This window comes from Apodemus sylvaticus, chromosome 6 (assembly GCF_947179515.1).
Source record: "Apodemus sylvaticus chromosome 6, mApoSyl1.1, whole genome shotgun sequence".
NCBI classification, from domain to species: domain Eukaryota; kingdom Metazoa; phylum Chordata; class Mammalia; order Rodentia; family Muridae; genus Apodemus; species Apodemus sylvaticus.
The window spans coordinates 92,381,651-92,402,432 of NC_067477.1; the positions used below are offsets into that span (position 1 = coordinate 92,381,651).

The 20,782-nt window shown below is 42.8% G+C and overlaps 1 protein-coding gene across 1 annotated transcript in view; it reads left to right on the forward strand.

Moving 5' to 3' along the window:
• The first annotated feature begins 2,870 nt into the window (after window positions 1-2,870).
• Slc26a4 (solute carrier family 26 member 4) overlaps window positions 2,871-20,782 on the forward strand; it is a 42,264-nt gene continuing 24,352 nt past the window's right edge. The window contains exons 1-7 of the mRNA XM_052185983.1: window positions 2,871-3,103; window positions 5,052-5,191; window positions 11,235-11,345; window positions 13,068-13,252; window positions 15,918-16,082; window positions 18,653-18,805; window positions 18,924-19,006. Coding sequence (XP_052041943.1) covers window positions 2,940-3,103; window positions 5,052-5,191; window positions 11,235-11,345; window positions 13,068-13,252; window positions 15,918-16,082; window positions 18,653-18,805; window positions 18,924-19,006 — 1,001 coding nt within the window. The 5' untranslated portion in view covers window positions 2,871-2,939. The remainder of the gene's footprint in view (window positions 3,104-5,051; window positions 5,192-11,234; window positions 11,346-13,067; window positions 13,253-15,917; window positions 16,083-18,652; window positions 18,806-18,923; window positions 19,007-20,782) is intronic.

A 20,782-nucleotide genomic window follows, 5' to 3' on the forward strand; every position in this document is an offset into this window, starting at 1 on the left:
TACCTATTTAAAAGATAGCCGATGTCAGAGAATCTGTCTCTTCTCTACAAGGAAAGTAATTCTCTAGTCCTATCAAATCCTGGCATGCAGGTGCTATTCTGTCCATACATGTTTATTTTCGCTATCAAAAAGATATTTCCTGGGGTGGGAAAAGGCAGTATCTCTGTTCAGATGCATACAGGACATATGACACAGTGATGATTAAGTTCTAAAAACAAAATTATACTACACATCTTGTTCACTTATTTTTGTGTCTATGCAATTAGCTGCTGAAGTAAGGGGATAGCTTGTAAGAGTAGGTCCTGAGGATTGAACTCGGGCCTGTGGTCTTGGTCGCAAGCTGCTCTATTCACTGAGCTATCTTGACACTTCCCAAATTCATTTTCAATGTATTATTAATTTCTAAGATAGTATACAAGCTACTACATTTCATCAATACATTTTTATACATGTGCATCATTATAACAACAAAGTCCTTACAGTGTGTTTAGTTACTTCGCTGGTTCTTCAATGAAAAGCAATTTAGAAAAGAAACAGTTTCTTTTTTTTTTTTTTTGGCTTATGGTTCCAGAAGTATAAAGTCCATAATGGCGGGCAGGCAGGTGTGAGGCTGCATAATCCATCTTAACTGTAGAGGCGGCAGAGGAGTTTGAAAGTGGGGCAAGGTCTCTTTCATCTTTAACTGTTTTATTTTATTTTTTATTTATAATTTTTTATTTTCAATATTCTGTTTACATTCAAAATGATTTACCCTTTCCCAGTTTCCCCCTCCCTATAAGTTCCCTAAGCCCTCTTCCCTCCGTCCATTCTCCTATCAGCCTCCTCCTACTTCTCTGTCCTGGTATTCCCCTACAATGCTGGAACAAGCCTTTCCAGGACCAAGGGACCTCTCTTTCCTCCTTCTTTAACTGTTTTAAAATCTCTCTGTGTCTCTGTGTGTCTCTCTCTGTCTCTGTGTGTATCTCTATCTCTCTCTGTCTCTCTGTCTCTCTGTCTCTGTCTCTCTGTCTCTCTCTCTGTCTCTCTCTGTCTCTCTCTCTCTGTCTCTCTCTCTCTCTGTCTCTCTCTCTCTCTCTCTCTCTCTCTCTCTCTCTCTCTCTCTCTCTCTCTCTCCTTTCTCCCCTTCTCTTTGTTGCACTACTTGGTCTCAAACTCAAGGACTCAAGTGATTCTCCCATCTCAGCTCCCCAGCTCTCTTGAGACACGCCATCATGCCTGGCTGGTTCTTGACCTCTATGGGTCAAGTAATCCTTTGAAAATCTATTGAAAGCTAGTGACTCATTCATTCTTAGGTGGAAGAAAAAAAATAATAAAGTAAATCACACACGCTTGCAACATATTGACTCGGGGATTTACACTAGAGTTCTCCTGAAATTTTGTTTCCTGGAATTTATAAAACTGTCATGGTCTGTATTTCCCAAGTGGGTGACTGAAAGTTGGTGTCTAATGGGCACCAACTGTTTTTTGTTTTGTTTTGTTTTGTTTTGTTTTGTTTAGCCTCTTCAACATTTGCTTCAGAATAATAACCAGGCATGAGTGATCTGAAGTTCCAAACCTTCCTGCACCTATTTTAACCATGAGTTAGTTTCACCCAGATTCATCCCAACAGAATACAAAACAGTGTACATTAGAACCACCTACTTGTCCTTGCCTTGATTCTTCCTTATCCCAATGGGTCACCTCCTGATTCTCTAGCTGTAGGAGAAGAAATTAAAGAGTCAAAGAGGCAGTCGAGAAAGGGGCCACCTATATTCTTGAGCTTGTGAATTAGTCACACGCACAAAAGTGATAAGAATTTATGTCTAAAATAGTGAGTGAACTATAATCTCTTCGCTACATCTACTGACTTTTCAGAATTCCAAAGCTTTTTTTTGCTGTGCAAACCACATTAACCTCTATTCCTTCTGTCCACTTGGTGAAAGTGTGCATGGACTAGGTTGTAGATTCTGACAGCCAAGGAACCTGGGTGCTCCAACAAGGAAGCTGTTGTTGCTCTCAGAAACAAAACAAACACCCCAAACCCAAAAAAACAAAAAATGAGTCCCCAAGCTCTGATCTGTCCCTGATCTCACGGCCATAGCAGTGTGGGTGAAGATCTGGTGGCCCCTGTGGGACAACCATTAAGAGTCAGAGCTCTCTGAGTTTGGGAAAGGGAAAAAAAAAACAGGAGGGTAAGATTCCTGGGGGAAAGATCCCGTGTCCTTCCCTTCCATCAAGGTATCTCTGTTGCTCTATAAATAAAACGTCCCACTGCTTTGGGTGAGCGCTATAATAAAGGCAGCAGGAGAACTGTCCCCAGGGCATTCCCGTCAGGCAAAACTCCGGAGCCCAAACAGGTGAGTTCATCACAGAAGATGCAGTTGGCTGCACCCCGCCCTGTCGTAACTCTCTAGGGATGGGACTGGTCAGGCTGGCAGGGAGGGCAGGACAGACACCAGAAAAAAAGCGAGACAAGGAAGCTAGAGGTCAGACCGGGAAACTCGCACCTGTCCTTAAATGGGACTGCCCTGCTGCAGCTCAGTGTGCGTGGAGTGCGGGGAGTACACGACCCTTTCCCGGTCGCAGGAGACCCAGCACGGGCCCTAGTCCGGGAGATTTCAGGACGCGGACAGCGCCCTGACAGCCCAGGGAGGCCACCCAGTCCAATACCCAAGACTTAAAAGTGAGGGTCACTTTCTGGACAGCAGGGATTCCCGGGTATCTGGTGCGGGAGACACTGTAGTGCTCGGGTGCAGTCCTGCAGGTGGCCGGCCGTAGGGACAGCTTGTTGCCAGCGCCAAGGACTTCGGGACGCCGACCGGTTTTCCAAAGCCTCTGCCACAGGTGGCACCCGAGGCTGCTCCCAGGTGCCCGCTGCAGGCCGTTTGCTCGTTCCGCGTTTCCGAGTGTCTTCCCTCGTCGCGTCCCCTCCAGGCCCGCAGTCCTCGGGTTCGCAGACCATGGCAGCGCGGGGCGGCAGGTCGGAGCCGCCGCAGCTCGCCGAGTACAGCTGCAGCTACACGGTGTCGCGGCCGGTGTACAGCGAGCTCGCCTTCCAGCAGCAGCGCGAGCGGCGCCTGCCGGAGCGCAGGACGCTGCGGGACAGCTTGGCGCGGAGCTGCAGGTACCGCGGGCAGCGGGCAGGTGCCGGGGCCACCCGTCCGGGAGGAAGTGCGCGCCGTCGCCGAGTGCGGTGTACCCGCCGCGCTTGCGCTTCTGGCGCGGATCCGGGACAGAGGTGGCTCCAGTAATGTGGGGCTGGAATGAACGCAGCTTTACCTGGAGAAACTTAGTGGAGAAGTGGGAGTCTAGTCACGACACTACTCCCTGTCTCTGCCTCTGTCTCTGTCTGTCTCTCTCTCTGTCTCTGTCTCTGTGTGTGTATCTCTCTGTCTCTGTCTCTGTCTCTCTCCTCCTCCTCCTCCTCTCACCCCCCAACTCCCCGCCCAGTTCTAATGAAACCTGGAGTGTACCTTGGAGTCTAGTCGCTCTCTGCTTCCTTCTTGTGAAGCTCAGGGGAAAACGCTATGAAAGGGGCGCATCTAACAGATGACTGACTAGTCAGTCTGGCCACACCAAGATCGGGATCACTTTCAGAGACCTGGGATTAGAGCGATGAGTCAGGTGCGCCAAGTGCTTCCGGAGGCAGTGGGATTCCCTACATATAACCCTCAGGTCCTCAAACCCCAAGGAGTCCCAGAACCAGACACCACAAACTTTAAAAACGTGACAGGCACTCTGCTAATCGCCAGATTTTCTTCTTATAGAAACACTTTACTTCCTGAGTGCTGGGACTAAAGGCGTGCACCACCACCACCACTACCACCACCGACAATTCTTTGAGATTTTTATTACATGCATATAATGTATTTTGTTTGAGGGGGTGTTTTCTTTTTAAAGGTATTTTCTTTTTTACCTTTTTTTGAGAATTTTTATACAACCACTTCCTGTCTCTCCTGTATGATTTTTATAAATCCCATATATTGGATATTTAGTCTGTTACTATTAGCCTTAGTATCTATAAGGGATTGGTTTTAGGACCCCCTCCTCAATAGCAAAACTTTCAAATTTCCAAGTCCCTTATATGCAATAGGTGAATGTTTACATATAACTCATACCTCCTTCTGCATAGTTTTAGCTATCTTTATCTTATTTATAATACTAGTACCATCTAACTGTGCTCGCAGCCACTGTCACACTGTAAAGTTTAGGAAACAAGGTGTGTGTGGGGGCACTCTTCATATATTCACTACATTTTTTCTTATATTTTTTATCTGCAATTGGGTGAATCCACAAACCACATGGCAGATAAGGAAGACCTTTCTCTCTTCTCTCTCTCTCTCTCTCTCTCTCTCTCTCTCTCTCTCTCTCTCTATGTATATATATATATAGTGTGTGTGTGTGTGTGTCTCCAAGGACTTAAAATATATAACTATGCCTTATTATCCACATAAAATAATCCCTTAATATCAAACTTGTGTTTACCTACTAAACTTTGCAATTATTTCATAAATATAATGTTTAAAAATATCTTCAAAGGGTGGAAGTTCTATTGGTATTTTTATTTTTATCTATAGGTTGTTACATTTAAAATTGCTAAGTAACAAGGTACAAAGTATAAATTCATCACACTAGAAGTTTGGTTTAAAAGTGGCTCTAAGCTTCTATTGCCAAAATAATCCTGTGTTTATTTTTCTTTAGAGAAGGCAATGCCAGCTTTAGGAGCCTAAAAATTAATCTCACACAGAGACTCCACACTGGTCATTTTCTGACTGGTCAGAAAATGAGTTCTTGTGTGGGGATATTTTCTCAGAGGATTAAAAAGGTGGATGAAGGGAGGAGACACTTAATCCTGTGTTTCCTAGAAGAGTGAGTTTCAAAGGATAGATACAATTCTTGGGGGGAAAACAGCATGGTGAGTGTTTCAGTGTCAGTATTTTCCTCATGGAACTCATTATTTTTCTAACTAGTTATTTTTAAAAAGCAGTAAAACTTGGTTCATGACTTTGTGATTTATACCTGGTTATAGTGAAAAACTGGATCAGACACCCTATTTTCCTACTTTTTGACAGTTGCTCAAGAAAGAGAGCCTTTGGTGTGCTGAAGGCTCTTCTGCCCATTCTGGACTGGCTCCCAAAATACCGAGTCAAGAAATGGCTTCTCAGTGACGTCATCTCCGGAGTTAGCACTGGGCTAGTGGGTACCCTGCAAGGTAAGATGCTGGTGGCTAGATCGCTGGTGGTCACAAGTTGCTGTCTCTCACAGAGGGTCATGACTTCCCTACTCCTCTAACCAGGGATCAATGCTCACACTCTCAAGGTCTTCAGCCAGGGTACTTTAGTAAACAGAGTCACCTGTCTTCTCCTCTTCCATAAAGGTATCTTCCTGGGAAATATTGTTGTTCCCCTGACTGTTTGGTACCAGATTATAGTCCCAAGTTGGAGCTTCCCAAAGTTACTGACCACAGAATGTGCTCTGACATTCTGGATTCTGTTCTGATGGTTTTTAGAAACCAGTTCTTTCAGCTCCTTAAATTACTTTACATTCCTCACACAGATCTTGATCTGCAGTGTGAATGCACTTTAAAGGATAGAGAGGAGATATCTTAGCCAGGGCCGTGCACCAGATTCCACAAAGCTTCCAAATTATGACAAGAGCACCCACTTATCTGGTATAGTTTACAGGCTAACTAGCGTGGTGTTGCAGACACTAGGTAAACTATCAAGACTTAGATGTGTTGAAGGAACGCATAGCCCCCTGGAGAACTGAATGCTCACAGTTCAGTGTGTTAAAGCTGTGGTGAGAGAAACGTCCTCTACTAGGACAGTGCCAGTGAGGTGTGCTGCCCAATCTTGTGGGACAGGGGATGGCTTCCTGGAAGTACAGTGGTCAGAGTTGAGTTCTGAAGGTGACGTCTGAGTTGGCCAAGTAATGGGAAGTGATACAGGCTGAGGGAATGTGGAGAGAGAGCTTGAAAATAGACTCGTCCAGACGCTTGTGATGAAGGTTAGGCAATATTGTGCATTACACCTGGCTGCGTAGCTCTTTGGGTTACTCAGAGCAGGCAGGGCACTCCCACAGGGAAGGAGGCTCTGCAGCCCCAATGTGGAGTCTCGATTGGACCTGGTGTGCTCTAGATCCCAAAAGTGAAGGGTGGGTGTGTTTTCTACTGTGCTCTATAAAAAAATCTGTAAAGCGACTTGGGCATGCCTTTGGTCCCAGTCCTTGGGAAGCAGAGTTGGTGGATCTCTGAATTTGAAGTCAGCTTGGTCTACACAGAGAAACCCCGTCTTAAAGAGAGAGAGAGAGAGAGAGAGAGAGAGAGATGCTGTAAAACAGCAGCACCCTGGGGTTCCTGGGGAACAGGCGCTTTCTCCATCCCATAGCTATTTAGGATCTGTCTAGCATAGAGACTAGCACATGATACATAGCTCAATCAATATTTAATGAAAAGGACTGAATTTCATTTATTCATTCCTGACAATAAATCACCTTTACACATTAGAAATACATTTTGTTTTTTTAGGACTATGGGCATTCTCAGTTGTCATAGACGAGTGTGTTTTAAAGATCTACATTACCTCTGAGGAGTGGAGCTCAGTGCTAGAATGTTTGACCGCCATGCATGGGATCCTAAATTTAGCACCCAGTAGGAGGAAAAGAAATAAATTTTGCTTAGTAGGCATCAGATACATTTAATCTCATCCTTATATGAACTCTGTATGATAGGGACCATCATTACAGTCCCCTTAATAAATAAGAAATTCTTGCCCCGGCTCTTCTAGAGGGTGAGTAGTAGTAGCTTTGGGATTCAGTGATTCATAACTTATACACTGTGGTTCCTCTCCCGCCACCCTTTTCTTTTTGATGTCTTGAGACAGGGCTTCTTTGTATCCATGGCTGTCCCGGGATCCTTTGTAGATAGATCTTCCTGCCTCTGTCTCCTGGGTGCTGAGATTAAAGACCTGAGCTAACACCAACCAGATTAGTTCCTCATTTTATAGATAGCCTGTTCTTCCAGAAATAAAGCTACAAGGTTATCTTTGCTAGGTTAAGTGTCTGGGAGGTTAGTTTGACTCTCTCACACACCAATGCTTATCACTCATGCACACAATAAACTTTTATGGTCCAATCCTGTATGCCGGGTCTTCAGACTCGCAGGCGCAGACCTTGTGGAGCCTGAGTCCAGTGGCAGACTTGGGGCTGTAGCGTGATGGAAGCTAAGATGGGAAGAGAGGTCTATTTTAGATACGATGGTTAAAGAAGGCCTAGCCCAAGAGGAGAGCTTTAGACAGAGCCTAAGGGATGACTGGACGCCATGAGACAGCAGAAAGAAAACCACCAGGTAAAGATGCAAAGGCCCTGAGGACAAACAGGGAGGTGTAGAATTCCAGTGTAGTGGATCTGAGGTAAGACCAGGCAAGGCCTGGGTTTGAGTGAAGCAACCAGATGCTCTCAGGGGCCTGATTACATAATGTCCCCAAGGCATCTCACTGCTTCAGCTCTGAGGATAGGTTTCTTACCTTGAGCTGGACCAAGCAGGACAGAGAGTGCTGCAAGCTATGAAATATATATTCTGCAGCAGCTATCCCCATTATGTGCTGGTAAGTGCGGATGAAACTGAGGCTCTAAGGTGTTGGTTTAAGCAAACTGGGGAGATGACTGTCATTTGTTAAGATGGCAAAGACTAGCTTCAGAGCAAGTGTCAGGTGGGAAATGAAGACATTCCTTGGGACATACTCTGTGATAAAGCAATTGCTTGTTCCAGAAAAAAAAAAAGAAAGAAAGAATGAATGAAAAGAAAGAAATCAAAAAAGAAAAGGCTGAAGCTGACATTAGGGTAAAGTCAGAGGAGAGGTCTGGGCTAGACAAGAGAAAACCTCGAGAAAGGACCTTATTGGAACTGATTAAAGGTGCAGAGCTGGGTGTGGTAGTACCCACTTGTCATCTGAGCACGCTCTACAAGAGGCAGGATGATTACACTTGCAGGTCAAGCTACTCCATGTAGCACAACTCTTGAGTCAAAAATACAAGGGCTGGGATGTAGCTCGGTGACAGACTTCTCGCTGGGCATTGCAAGTCCTCCACAGTACAATGTAATTGTAAAAACAAAACACTAAGAAAAAGGAACGGGGATGCCTGCTGTCCCCAGGGAGAATGGGGAAGAGAAAGCTGCCAGGAAAGAGGAAAGGACAAGGAAGAACTTGAGGAAGTTGTCTCCACAAAGCTGGAAGGGGGAAAAAAGATAACCAGAGGAGTGTGGGTGGGAAGCCTGGCCAGAAGGATGGGGCGGGGTGGGGAAACACTGAATGGGTTTCACTGCTAACTGGAAAAACACAGGGGATGAAGGGAGCAGGAAGGAAGACGACTTTGCTTGTCTGTCTGTCTGTCTGTCTGTCTGTCTGTTTGATGCAGGAGCTACTAGAGCATAGCACTGAGCTCTCAAGAGTGGCCTGGCCGGTGAGATCTGTCTAAGGGGTGGCAGAGGGACTTCAGGAAGGGAAGGAATGTGGTGGAGAGAGAGGCAGTGCACACTTGCTAAGAAAAGCAATTGGCTGGCCGGGCAGAGTGCAGGGCCTGCTTGGGGCTGGGGGATCAGGGACTATTTGAGCACTTGTTAGACTTGGTGCAATGTCTAAATTGTATACGCGCTTGAAGGCTCTTCTGGAGCATGTGAAGGTTTGGGGGTCGTTTTCCAGGTAAAAGGAAGGAGGTGGGGAGAAGACAATGGAACCTTTATGAATAGACTGAACTGATGACCCAGGATGGAAGTGAGGGCAGATGAGGGTACAGTGGTGTGGGCAGAGCAGTTGGTTCATAGTAGAAGTCTTGTGAAGATAAAGCGAAGTCCCAGTAAGGCTTCCAGAGAGGGTAGGCCCAGGGGCCGGGGTTCCAGGCCTACAGCCGCAGAGATGCCAGAGTCTAGGACTTGCTTACCAGCTGGGCCCTGAAACTGCTGGGAGAGGCATCTGGGGTTTGCCCAGGGTAGTGGGGTCTTTTGATTTCTAATATTAAAAAGAAGAGCAAATTCCTAGCCAGGTGGTGGTGGCTGCACATCCCTTTAATCCAAGCACTTAGTAGGCAATGGCAGGCAAATCTCTGAATTTGAGACCAGCCTAGTCTATAGACTGAGTTCTAGGACAGCCAGGGCTACACAGAGAAACCCTGTCCAAAAACAAAACAAAACAAAAAACAATAACAACAAAAATCCTATTAAGCCACAAAAGACCCACGAGCCCCTTTATTGATCTTTACTCATAGCTATGGGGAGTTTCCCGTCTAGTTTTATCTTTGACATTTATTGATCTATTTAATACATAAGGGAGTTTATTTCTCATAGTTTTTGAAGCTAAGAAGTCTAGATTCATGACCTGTTGTGTTGAATCCTTACATGGTGGAAGGCCTTTCCTTTCAGATGGTTTCAATTTATCATACATTCGGCCATCCTATCCAGTCTGTGCAACAGCATGGAGTTCACACTTTCTATCAATAGTGTTTCTTTAGAGACCATATTATTTCAAAAGTGTTGCATCCAAGTTCCTTTGCAATAACGACACAAATAAAAGTTACCCATAAATAGATACTGTGTATGAAAACTGAAAACATGTCCCAGGCATATTAAGAAGTGTAAGAAGAAGGACAGAGACAAAGAATGAAGAAGAGATACAGGCCTAGTTCAGGGAACTCTTTCTTTGAGAACTTGAAAACTGTCTATAGGAAACAGGAAGTGTAGTCTGGGCCTTCTTCCTCTCTGCTCCCTTTCCGGTCTTTCCTGTGAGCATCTGCTTTCTTTCTGTTCTGCGTTCCTGGGACAGCCTATTATTCTTACTTTTAGTAACTAGAGTATTAAGGAAGTGGGTTGTGGAGACAGCTGAGCAGTTAAGAGCACTTGCTGCCCAAGCATGAGGATCTGAGTTCAAATCCCCAGTACCCATGTAAAAAGCAGGGTGCGTGGTCATTTGTTTTTAACGCCAGCACTGTCAAGGGACAGACAGGAAGACGGCAGAGACTTGCTGACAGCCAGCCTAGCCAGGTTCAGTGAGAGATGATGTCTTAAGGTAATGAAGTAGAGAGCTACAGAGTGGGACTCCTGATGCCTTCCTTAGCCTCTAATGTCCTGGATACATGTGTGCATACATCACACATGTATACCACACAGCCATACGTGTATACAAATTTTTCAAAAAAAAAAAAAAGATCAATAATACAAGGTCCTGAGACACACATTGTAGAGAGAACTCTCTAAAGTTCTCTCAGCTTCACATACACGTTGCGGCACACACACCTACTTCCCCACCACTTCCAAAACACATATATGTGCACACAAAATAAATTAAAACATAACATTTTAAAGTTTTACTTTATATTTGGCTGTGTTAGGGAAAAGTGTTTCTATATTACATCAGTTCCCTTCCTTTGAATTTCATATGCCCCTGCCTCCCCCAAATCCCTCTACAATGTAGAATTACCGTGTTGAAAGTATAATTTAGCTAATCGTTTCTTTATTAGAAGATATTCATTCAGTAAATAAGCTTAAGTGCAAATGGGGTGGGTCATTTAGGTTGTGAATAAATTTTAAAAATCATTACAAATGGTTTGTTATTAATGACTCAAATCAAAGGTCTGAATTTTCATTCCTGAAGTGTGAAATAGAGAAATAATGCATGCTGTCTGCCAGAATATTTAACCAAGAGAAAGAATATGTTATTATCCTTTTCCAACTCCCATGTCTCCCGAAATGCTGTTTTCTCCGTAGCCTGAGACTATGGCCCAGAGAATGCCTGGCATCACCCACTGGTGGGTCCTCCTCCCTCCCCAGGGTAGAGTTTGTCTTGCTCTTTATCTAACATCTGTTTTTCAGCGAGGAAGGAGAAAGCGATGCCTATGTCCTTTAGATCACAGAGGGGTGGGGCTTCAAACAGAACTACACACATAAGTTGGTCTGGACTTTTAGATTGGGTTAACCAAATTCTACAGGAAATGATTATTTTTCCAACTGATATAACCAGCTAGTGACTGAATGACTAAGCAGTGGAATCAGTTCATTTGAGTGCAGAAACGCCTACTCTCCCAGCCAAGTCAGAGCCGGTTTCCTAGTATAGCCAAGGTCTGTATGCAAAATAAGAAAAGCACTCAGCACCAGCTGATGTTTCGAATCCGTAAGCTGAGTATGTCTCTGAAAAAGCCTTTCTTTGTGTGCTACAAACATACTGTAATTTTTTGTTTGTGACTTTTATGTGTTGGTTGTATCTTAGGGATGGCTTATGCCCTGTTGGCTGCAGTTCCTGTTCAGTATGGTCTCTACTCTGCCTTCTTCCCTATCCTGACGTATTTTGTCTTTGGAACATCAAGACACATCTCAGTTGGTAATTACAAGCACATTTTACAGCTATACTTTATTTGTAAATTGTTTCTTCTATGTTCTGTATACAATACCTCCAGACCTTTGTCAATGAGTTCAGAGGAACCAAACTTCAGTGTCTTACCCACTTTCTTTATTAATTGGCAATCTTAGCTTTATATGGGACTGTGCTTTAATGAAGATGAAATTGAAAGGCTCAAAATTAAAACATGCTTTTGAATTTTATCACTGTCTAAAAATTTTAAATGTAATATAAATTGACTCTATTTAAAAGCATTCTCCCTCAACACAGGACAGAAGGAAAAATCTTTACAGGATCTAAATGTACTTACACCACTAGGCTAATTTTTTATTTAGTGAATTATGGTCACTAAATACTGATTTGTGATTTTATTAAAGAGCATACTTATTTCAATAAGATAATATTGGAAGGCTAGCAAAATCCTGCAAGACAATTTAGAGAAAAAAGGCTTTCTCATTCCTTCTTGGCATGGTCACAACGGACGTTCCTTTCATCCTTAACATTCAAAGCAGTTTTTTTTTTTCCTGGAACTTTGCAGAAAATAAACATTTTGATATGATTTTGTGTGACTTTGACATCAGCAACGAAGACAAATTTGCTGCTGTATCCATGTGCTGGTGAGATGTAGTGCTTGGATAATCATCTTAAGGCAAAAGTAGTTGTGGTCATGCCCTCTAATCTATCCCGAGCCCTGCACAAGGCCATGTCTCTCATGGTATTTAGACTCTGACCTGTCTGCAGAAGCCAGTCAAGAGAGCCTTGTTGTCTAAATCAACTTTCTCTCTTTGGATAACCAATCAGTAAGAGGCAAGTGTGTTTGTCTCTGACTTTCTCTGTGTTTAGATCTTCCTGGTTACTAGGGTTGGGTATTGAGGGCTCTCAGCCATAAAACCTTTTATAATTAAAGGGTAGAACCACCACCACGACCACCACCACCACCATCATCATGGGGGAAAATGTAGATAGTAAATAGAATAAATAAGAACTTAAAAGAAAATAAGATTGTGGCTGGAGAGATGGATCAGCACTAAAGAGCACTGGCTGCTCTTCCAGAGGTCCTGAGTTCAATTCCCAGCAACTGCTTAGTGCCTCAAAACCATCTATAATGGGATCTGATGCCCTCTTCTGGCATGCAGATATACATGCAGATGGAGCACTCAGATAAACAGAAATAAATAAATCTTTTCTATAAAATGGGATTTTATTAACTGGCATATAATTTAAAATGTATTTAAATGCATTTAAAAATATGTAGTTCAATCCTTTGTCAGTTCAGACACTGTGATATTGATGGAGGTACTTGTGTCAGAGATCAGGATTTTGGACACTCTAAGAGATGAGATCAAAGTGTATAAATACTACATTTGAACAAGTAAAGATTCAGTTTGCATGTGTCTCTGTCAAGAAACCTTTCCTGATAACTCCCATGCCTGCGCCATGAGGGCCCCACACAGGAGGAGGTGGTACCTTGCCACGCTCTCACGAAGCACGCTGAACACTGCCTCAGTATCACCTATTTACACGTCGCCCTTGTCCTCTCCAAGTCAGGAATGCCATGAGACACCCACTTCTCAGCCTCTTTAAACAGTGTGTCTTAGTTACAGCTAACGATCACATGCATGTACACAGACATGTTGAGTCTAAACGTCTGAGATTCGGTGCTGCGGAGCTGACAGAGCCTTTTCCCCCCACCCCCACCCCCAGGCCCTTTCCCCGTGGTCAGCTTGATGGTGGGATCTGTTGTTCTGAGCATGGCGCCAGACGACCACTTTCTTGTGCCCAGCGGTAATGGAAGTGCACTGAACGCCACCATGTTAGACACCGGAAGCAGAGATGCGGCACGAGTGTTACTCGCGAGCACCCTCACTCTTCTAGTGGGAATCATACAGGTAATAGACTCACATGGAAACACAGACGAGTGTGATTCTTATTGAAATAATTAGCTTTAAAATATGGAGGCTCCTTTTGACAGTGTCCTTTGCCTTACAGAAACTTTGTAATTTTATGAGGTCCCATTTGTCAATTCTTGATCTTAGAGTGTAAGCTATTGGTGTTCTATTCAGGAACTTTTCCCCTGTGCCCATGTCCTCAAGGGTCTTCCCCAGTTTCTTTTCGATTAGTTTCAGTGTGTCAGGTTTTATGTGGAGGTCCTTGATCCATTTGGAGTTGAGCTTGGTACAAGGAGATAAGAATGGATCGATGCACATTCTTCTGCATGCTGACCTCCAATTGAACCAGCACCATTTGTTGAAAAGACTCTTTTTTCCACTGGATGCTTTCAGCTCCTTTGTCGAAGATCAAGTGACCATAGGTGTGTTGGTTCATTTCTGGGTCTTCAATTCTATTCCATTGATCCGCTTGCCTGACATTGTACCAATACCATGCAGTTTTTATCACTATTGCTCTGTAGTAAAGTTTGAGGTCTGGGATATGGAATCCCCCTGAAGCTCTTTTACTGTTGAGAATAGTTTCAGCTATCCTGGGTTTTTTGTTATTCCAGATGAATTTGAGAATTGCTCTTTCTAGCTCTATGAAGAACTGGGTTGGGATTTTTATGGGAATAGCATTGAGTCTGTAGATTGCCTTTGGCAAGATGGCCATTTTAACTATATTAATCCTGCCAATCCACGAGCATGGAAGATTTTTCCATTTTCTGAGATCTTCTTCGATTTCCTTCTTCAGAGATCTGAAGTTCTTGTCATATAGATCTTTCACTTGTTTGGTTAGAGTCACCCCAAGATACTTTATGCTGTTTGTGGCTATTGTGAAGGGTGTCATTTTGTTAATTTCTTTCTTAGTCTGCTTATCCTTTGAGTATATAAAGGCCACTGATTTGCTTGAGTTGATTTTGTAGCCAGCCACTTAAAAAAAAATACAGAGGCTCAAATATGCATGTAACAGTAAAACAATCTACCTGAACTAAAAATATGTATTTATTTTCTAAATACATTAAATTGGTTTCTGTAAGGCAAAGGACACTGTCAAAAGGACAAAACATCAACCAACAGATTGGGAAAGGATCTTCACCAACCCTAAATCTGACAGAGGGCTAATATCTAATATAGACAAAGAATTCAAGAAGGTAGAACCCAGAGAACCAAATAACCCCATTAAAAAGTGGGGTATGGAGCTAAACAAAGAATTTTCACATGAAGAACTCCCGGAGGGCTGAGAAACACCTTAAGAAACGTTCAACATCATTAATCATTAGGGAAATGCAAATCAAAACAACCCTGAGATTTCACCTCACACCAGTCAGAATGGCTAAGGCCAAAAACTCAGGAGACAGCAGGTGCTGGTGAGGATGTAGAGAAAGAGGAACACTCCTCCACTGCTGGTGGGATTGTAAGATGGTGCAACCACTTTGGAAATCAGTCTGGCGGTTCCTCAGAAAACTGGGCATGACACTTCTGGAGGACCCTGCTATACCACTCCTGGGCATATACCCAGAGGATTCCCTGGCATGCAATAAGGACACATGCTCCACTATGTTCATAGCAGCCCTATTTGTAGTAGCGAGAAGCTGGAAAGAATGCAGGTGTCCCTCAATGGAGGAATGGATACAAAAAATGTGATATATTTACACAATGGAGTACTATTCAGCCATTAGAAACAATGAATTCATGAAATTCTTAGACAAATGGATGGAGATGGAGAACATCATACTAAGTGAGGTAACCCAGTCTCAAAAGATCAATCATGGTATGCACTCACTGGTAAGTGGATATTAGCCTAGAAACTTGGAATACCCAAGACATAATCCACATATTAAATGATGTCCAAAAAGAACGGAGGAGTGGCCCCTGGTTCTGGAAAGACTCAGTGCAACAGTATAGGGGAATACCAGAACAAGGAAGTGGGAAGGAGTAGATGGAGGAAGAGGGGGGTGGGGGGGAAGAGGGCTTATGGGACTTGAGGGGAGTGGGGACCCAGAAAAGGGGAAATCATTTGAAATGTAAATAAAGAATACATCGAATAAAAAAAAAGAAAAGAAAAAAATACCGAGGCTCAAAGATGCACTTAACGGTAAAACAATCTACCTGAACTAAAAATATGTATGTATTTTCTAAATACATTAAATTGTTTTAGGTCAGATGCTAACACAGATTTGAAACCCTTAAAAACTTAAAAAGCAAACAAAAACAAGAATCACTTGTCACCAAAGTCAGAGAAAAGGAAGCAAACAGAAACAAGTGATTTAACCGAGGGTGGGTACGGAACTGGGGCAGGAGACCTGAACGGCAAAGGTACTCAAATGCGCTCAGCCAGGTTCCTGGAAGCCATAGAGAGAAGTGACATGATTTTGGGTTTTCATAGTATATTGGTGGAAATACTTGAATTTCACATTGCATAAGGATTTTGAGTTCTAAAGCGGTAGATCCAAGGAGGGAGGGAGAGGCCGGAAATTCTCACTTGTTTCTTACAAGTGATTTTGTCCTGCAGGCAGCCTACCAATGGTTTCACTGTTACTAAGCTTAACTTGATATTGTTTCCAGATCTGGCGGTTCTCTCAGGCAAACTCTTGTGTAACTTTTCCCTTTCTTCTTACCCTAGCTGGTGTTTGGAGGTTTGCAGATTGGATTCATAGTGAGGTACTTGGCAGACCCATTGGTTGGTGGATTCACAACCGCTGCTGCCTTCCAAGTACTGGTTTCACAGCTAAAGATCGTGCTCAATGTCTCAACCAAAAACTACAACGGCATCCTCTCCATTATCTACGTAAGTGCTACGTATCACTACTGAGAAACATCACGGTCCCCTCGTTCTCCATCTTGAACCTGGAGAATCTGTTTTCTGTACACTCACTCAGCCACTGAAACACACTTCTCTGAGGGAAGTCAGCGGGATGACTGATATTTTACAAACCATTTTTCAACTGCTCCAAAGCTTTCCCAGATGCTTTGGACTTCAGAAGATGAAGGGATCTGAGGTAGCGTGGCAAAGCAGGGCTGAGATGGGATAGACTTGTATTCTGGTCTGACGCTGTCTCTGAGAAGCTAAGTGATCCCTAGACAGATCATATTGGAAACTGGCTGAAATCTCAGGTTTGAAACTGGATTCGACTTTTGACTTTGCAGCTTGCTAGTCTTAGGAACAAATCACCGTGCCTCAGTTTCCTTCTCTGCAGAATGAGGTTGCAAATAGCATCTATCTCGCTGGCTTATCAGAAGACAGTTGTTGGATAATTAATTGGCTCAGGGAGCACGGCATGAAGCAAATCCCAGAAAAGTTATTATTATAAGATTATTATTTCAAGCCTTTCCCTTTCGCCCTTGCTTTTCAAATGAAACTGTTGGAGATGTGTCTCTCAAGCTCCTTCTAATTATGAGCATCCATAAAATGTATAAGGTAAATGTCTCAGCAATTATAAATGAAAGGGAACATTAGATTCAAAGCTGATTCAGTGTGCAAAAGAGATGCAAAAGAAGAATCTAGATCATCCAAAGTGGATTTAAAGTTCTTAGATCTAAGTATATACTCTATATAAAGTATGTTACTGACGCCTGGGACATGGCGATAATAGTAACATGATGTCACTCTGGTTTGGAGGAATGAAGTCATGCGAAAGTGTATTTAAAAAAACAAACAAACAGGAACCGGGGATGTAGCTCAGTTGGTAGAGTGCTTGGCAGACACACATGCGGCCCTAGGCCAATTCCCATCATGGGATGCATGTCAGTGATCGCTTGAGAGGTAAAGGCAGAAAGATCAAGTCCTGAGTTATCTCCATCTACATAGTGAGTTTGAAGGATAAAACCAGTTGAGCTAAAGGATAAAAAAAAAGTAGCATCTGAAAACAATATATAGCCATACATGCATATAAAAGGGAGCAGTCGCCAGAAATGTTGCCGGTTCCATAATCCCACATTACTTCATCAGTCACTCCATCTTTCAGCAAATGTTACCAAGTGCTCACTTCCAGACAGGTATGAGGCTAGCAGATAGAGTAGACGAGGCGTAGCACTGTGGCTAAAGGTCATAGTATCTGAACATCAGCAGACTGGAGTTAGGGTCTTGGTTCCACTGCTTTCTGCTTGTGTGGCCTTGAATATGTTAAAATTAATTCCTAGGAGCTGAAGAGATAGCTCAGCAGTTAAGAGCACTTCTTATTGCAGAAAACCTGGGTTTGTTTCCCGGCTCCCACAAGGTGGTTCCCAAACATTTGTAACTCTACTTTTAAGGAATGTCTCCTTGAGGCATGACTTACCCAAGACAGACTGCAACAGAACAAAGATGCTAGTTTTTCTGCCCAGGATTTTCCCTTACTGATTCCTTTGAAGGAGACTGTGATGTCCCAGAGACCTCAAGATTACAAAACAAAATGAATTTTCCTTGAGCTTGTCAATCTGACCACTTGTAGAAAATAGCTTTTAGTGTTAAGCTAACTTCTAAACAATATATACTTGACCTGTGTACCCATCCTGTGGTTTTAGTTTGCCATAAAGAATTGATCAGTGCCATCTGGATTTCCATATGGAACGTTTTTGGAGTTTTTTATTGTTATTTCCTATATCATTCATGTTGGAGAAAGAACATTAGGATGCTGGATGGGACCAAAGAAAAGTAATTGGACTTTTTGGGTTGTCAGACTTTGGCTTCATTAGACACACCTATCTACAAAACCTCCCACAAAATAGCACCTATACAACCTCCATAAGATATACATTTTATTTTTATAAGTAAAAGATGGCAGTCCATAGTTTTCCTTTGAAATATTCTCCATTTTATCTTAAAATATAAGCAAACACAAAAATGTAAAAGCCACCCATTGTTTTATTTCTCCAAGTTAGTAACTATGTGTGTGTTTTAAAAATTGCATGTACTTAATGCTTCTGTATTAGTCAATACATTTTTATGATCTTAAAAATAGCTTTATATTATTTATTTATGCATGTATTTTAGAAATCTTATGTATATAATGGTTCTTTTATTAGCCAATACATTTTTATAAGTTTTAAATATCTTTGTGTGTGTGTGTGTGTGTGTAGTGTGTGTGTGTACATGTATGTTTTCATGTGTGCTACAGCAAAGATGTGGAGGTCAGAGAGCAATTTTCAGGAGCTGGTTCTCTCCCTCAGTCATGTGGGTCTGAGGATGGAACACAAAACATCCTCAGTAAGGCAATGAGAGCCTTAACCACTGAGACATCTTACCAGGCCAGTTTTGAAGATTTTTCTCATAAGAGTCACATGTGCTGTTTGATGTGATATGACTTTTCATGTGGGAGAGTTGCTTTGATGTGGGTATCTATACAGCATAAGACATATACACCTCCTTTCTCTTTACAGACACTAATCGAGATTTTTCAAAATATCGGTGACACCAATATTGCCGATTTCATCGCTGGGCTACTGACCATCATCATCTGTATGGCTGTTAAGGAATTAAACGATCGATTTAAACACAAAATCCCAATCCCTATTCCTATAGAAGTGATTGTGGTAAGTAGAATATGTGGTTAGAAAATTCAGCGCTAAGTAGCTTGACAAGCAAGGAATTGTTAAAGCCAGTGGAGGTTTTTTGTGTTTTTTTTTCAATTTTTCTCTTCTTTTATTTCAGACAATAATTGCCACAGCCATTTCCTATGGGGCCAACTTGGAAAAGAATTACAATGCTGGCATTGTTAAGTCCATCCCAAGTGGGTGAGTGTGGTGTTCCTTCCAGATAGCACTAATAAACCAGGGCAGTACTTGTTTAAATGAAACTTTTTATTACTGGTTTCACTTCACTATTGATAGTTTTACTTGCATGTGATTTTGAAGAAATGTCATGTGCACCAAGCATCAGACAAATAGTGCAGGTAGAGACCAAGTTCAGGCCATTTGCAAAAGCAGACTCTGCATGTACCCTTGTCTTAAAGTGGGGCAGGACATGTAGATTCAGTGCCAGACTACTGACTAAAGCACATATGTGTAATTACAATGTAATATGAACTTATTCACAATCAACATTGATTGCATTATGCACGGTTTGCTCCTAGAATGTCTGACTTAAGTTCTCTACTATGTCATCAACCACAGACAAAAAAACCACTATCTTTCATACCTATAAATAAGCTGCATTATTTTCATATATATACACGTTTTGTGAATTAGGAGAGAAAAAAAGCTGAGGTCCTTTATCCATCTCTGTCACTGTCAACTTGTGTGGCCCTGGGAAAGTTCTTCTGTAAGACAATAGTAATTACACAGCTGAGGCCTTAACTGAAGCTTGTGAAATGCCTCTGAGAGTGCTCATAAAAATGCAGAGTAGTTGAGGTGGCTCACAGTGCAGTCAAGAGAAAGCCTACATCTACCAACATCTGTAACATTAACTACAGTGGGCATTTGTCAGTAGTCTTGGGGTCAGTCAATATCCTCCTCTCAGTTAATGGACGGCCCCAAACTGTCCTAGCCTTTCTGTCCTTATAACAGCAACAGCCAGTGCTCCCACAACTCTGTCCTCCTCTCTACTCTTTCTTGGTTAAAAAAACACAACCTATGATCATCTAGTTAGTGTTTTAGTGTTCCAGAGGGATCCACGCAAACCTTCTCTCCCCCGCCAGTCATAGCCTGCCTCTCTCCTGATGCAGCTGATATTCTTCCCTCAGTTTCTCATTGTTTCAACAAGTACTTCTCTTCCACCCTATGTCTCCATGGTATGTGTGTGTGTGTGTGCGCGCGCGCGCAAACTCGTGTGTACGCCCATGTGCATGCTTTTGTGCTCTGAATCTCACTCCCTATACTAGGCTATTTGTCTCAACCCTCAGTGACTGGTTCCTCTTTACAAGACAGTTTCAGAGGTGCTTTTTGCCACCATATTTATTGCAACTCTTTTTAGTTCATATCCTTTGCAGTGAACTTGAAAGTGTGGCCCAGGAAAGGCGGGATGGTAGGATGAGGGCAGCTGTTTCCTGTGGACTGTCACCATTCTGTAGCTGGATTGGGGGAACAGTTGCCAAATATTCCTATCCAATCTGAAGTTAAATATCCAATTAGCATGTTTGTCACAGAAAGGAAACTACTGTTTCTGTTATAAGTATGGAAAGGCTGGTACAATTTGGGTCTGTCCATTAATTGAAAGGAGAAGAAACTGCTGCTTATATTGATTGACCCCAAGGATCCCTCCTGATGTGTTTTTTGGCCCAGTGGGAACCACTGTTGCTCATCCTCATGCCTTTAGGATGTGTGTTCATGCGCCTCTTTCCCTTTATTGGGTCAGACCTGGTTGGCTAGGGCTAACAGACCCACGGGGTGGTCATGTAGCTTAGAAAGTGTTATGTCAGGTAATAAAAGATACTCTTAATTCAGTCATTAGAAGATGTCCAGTCAGGGCTTCTACTAATTGACGTTGGACAAATAGTTAATACCATTGAAGCCCAGTGAGAAGTTACAAGTAGTGCTGGGAAGGTGTTGGGTTTAGGGTTTTTCAGCCTAGGT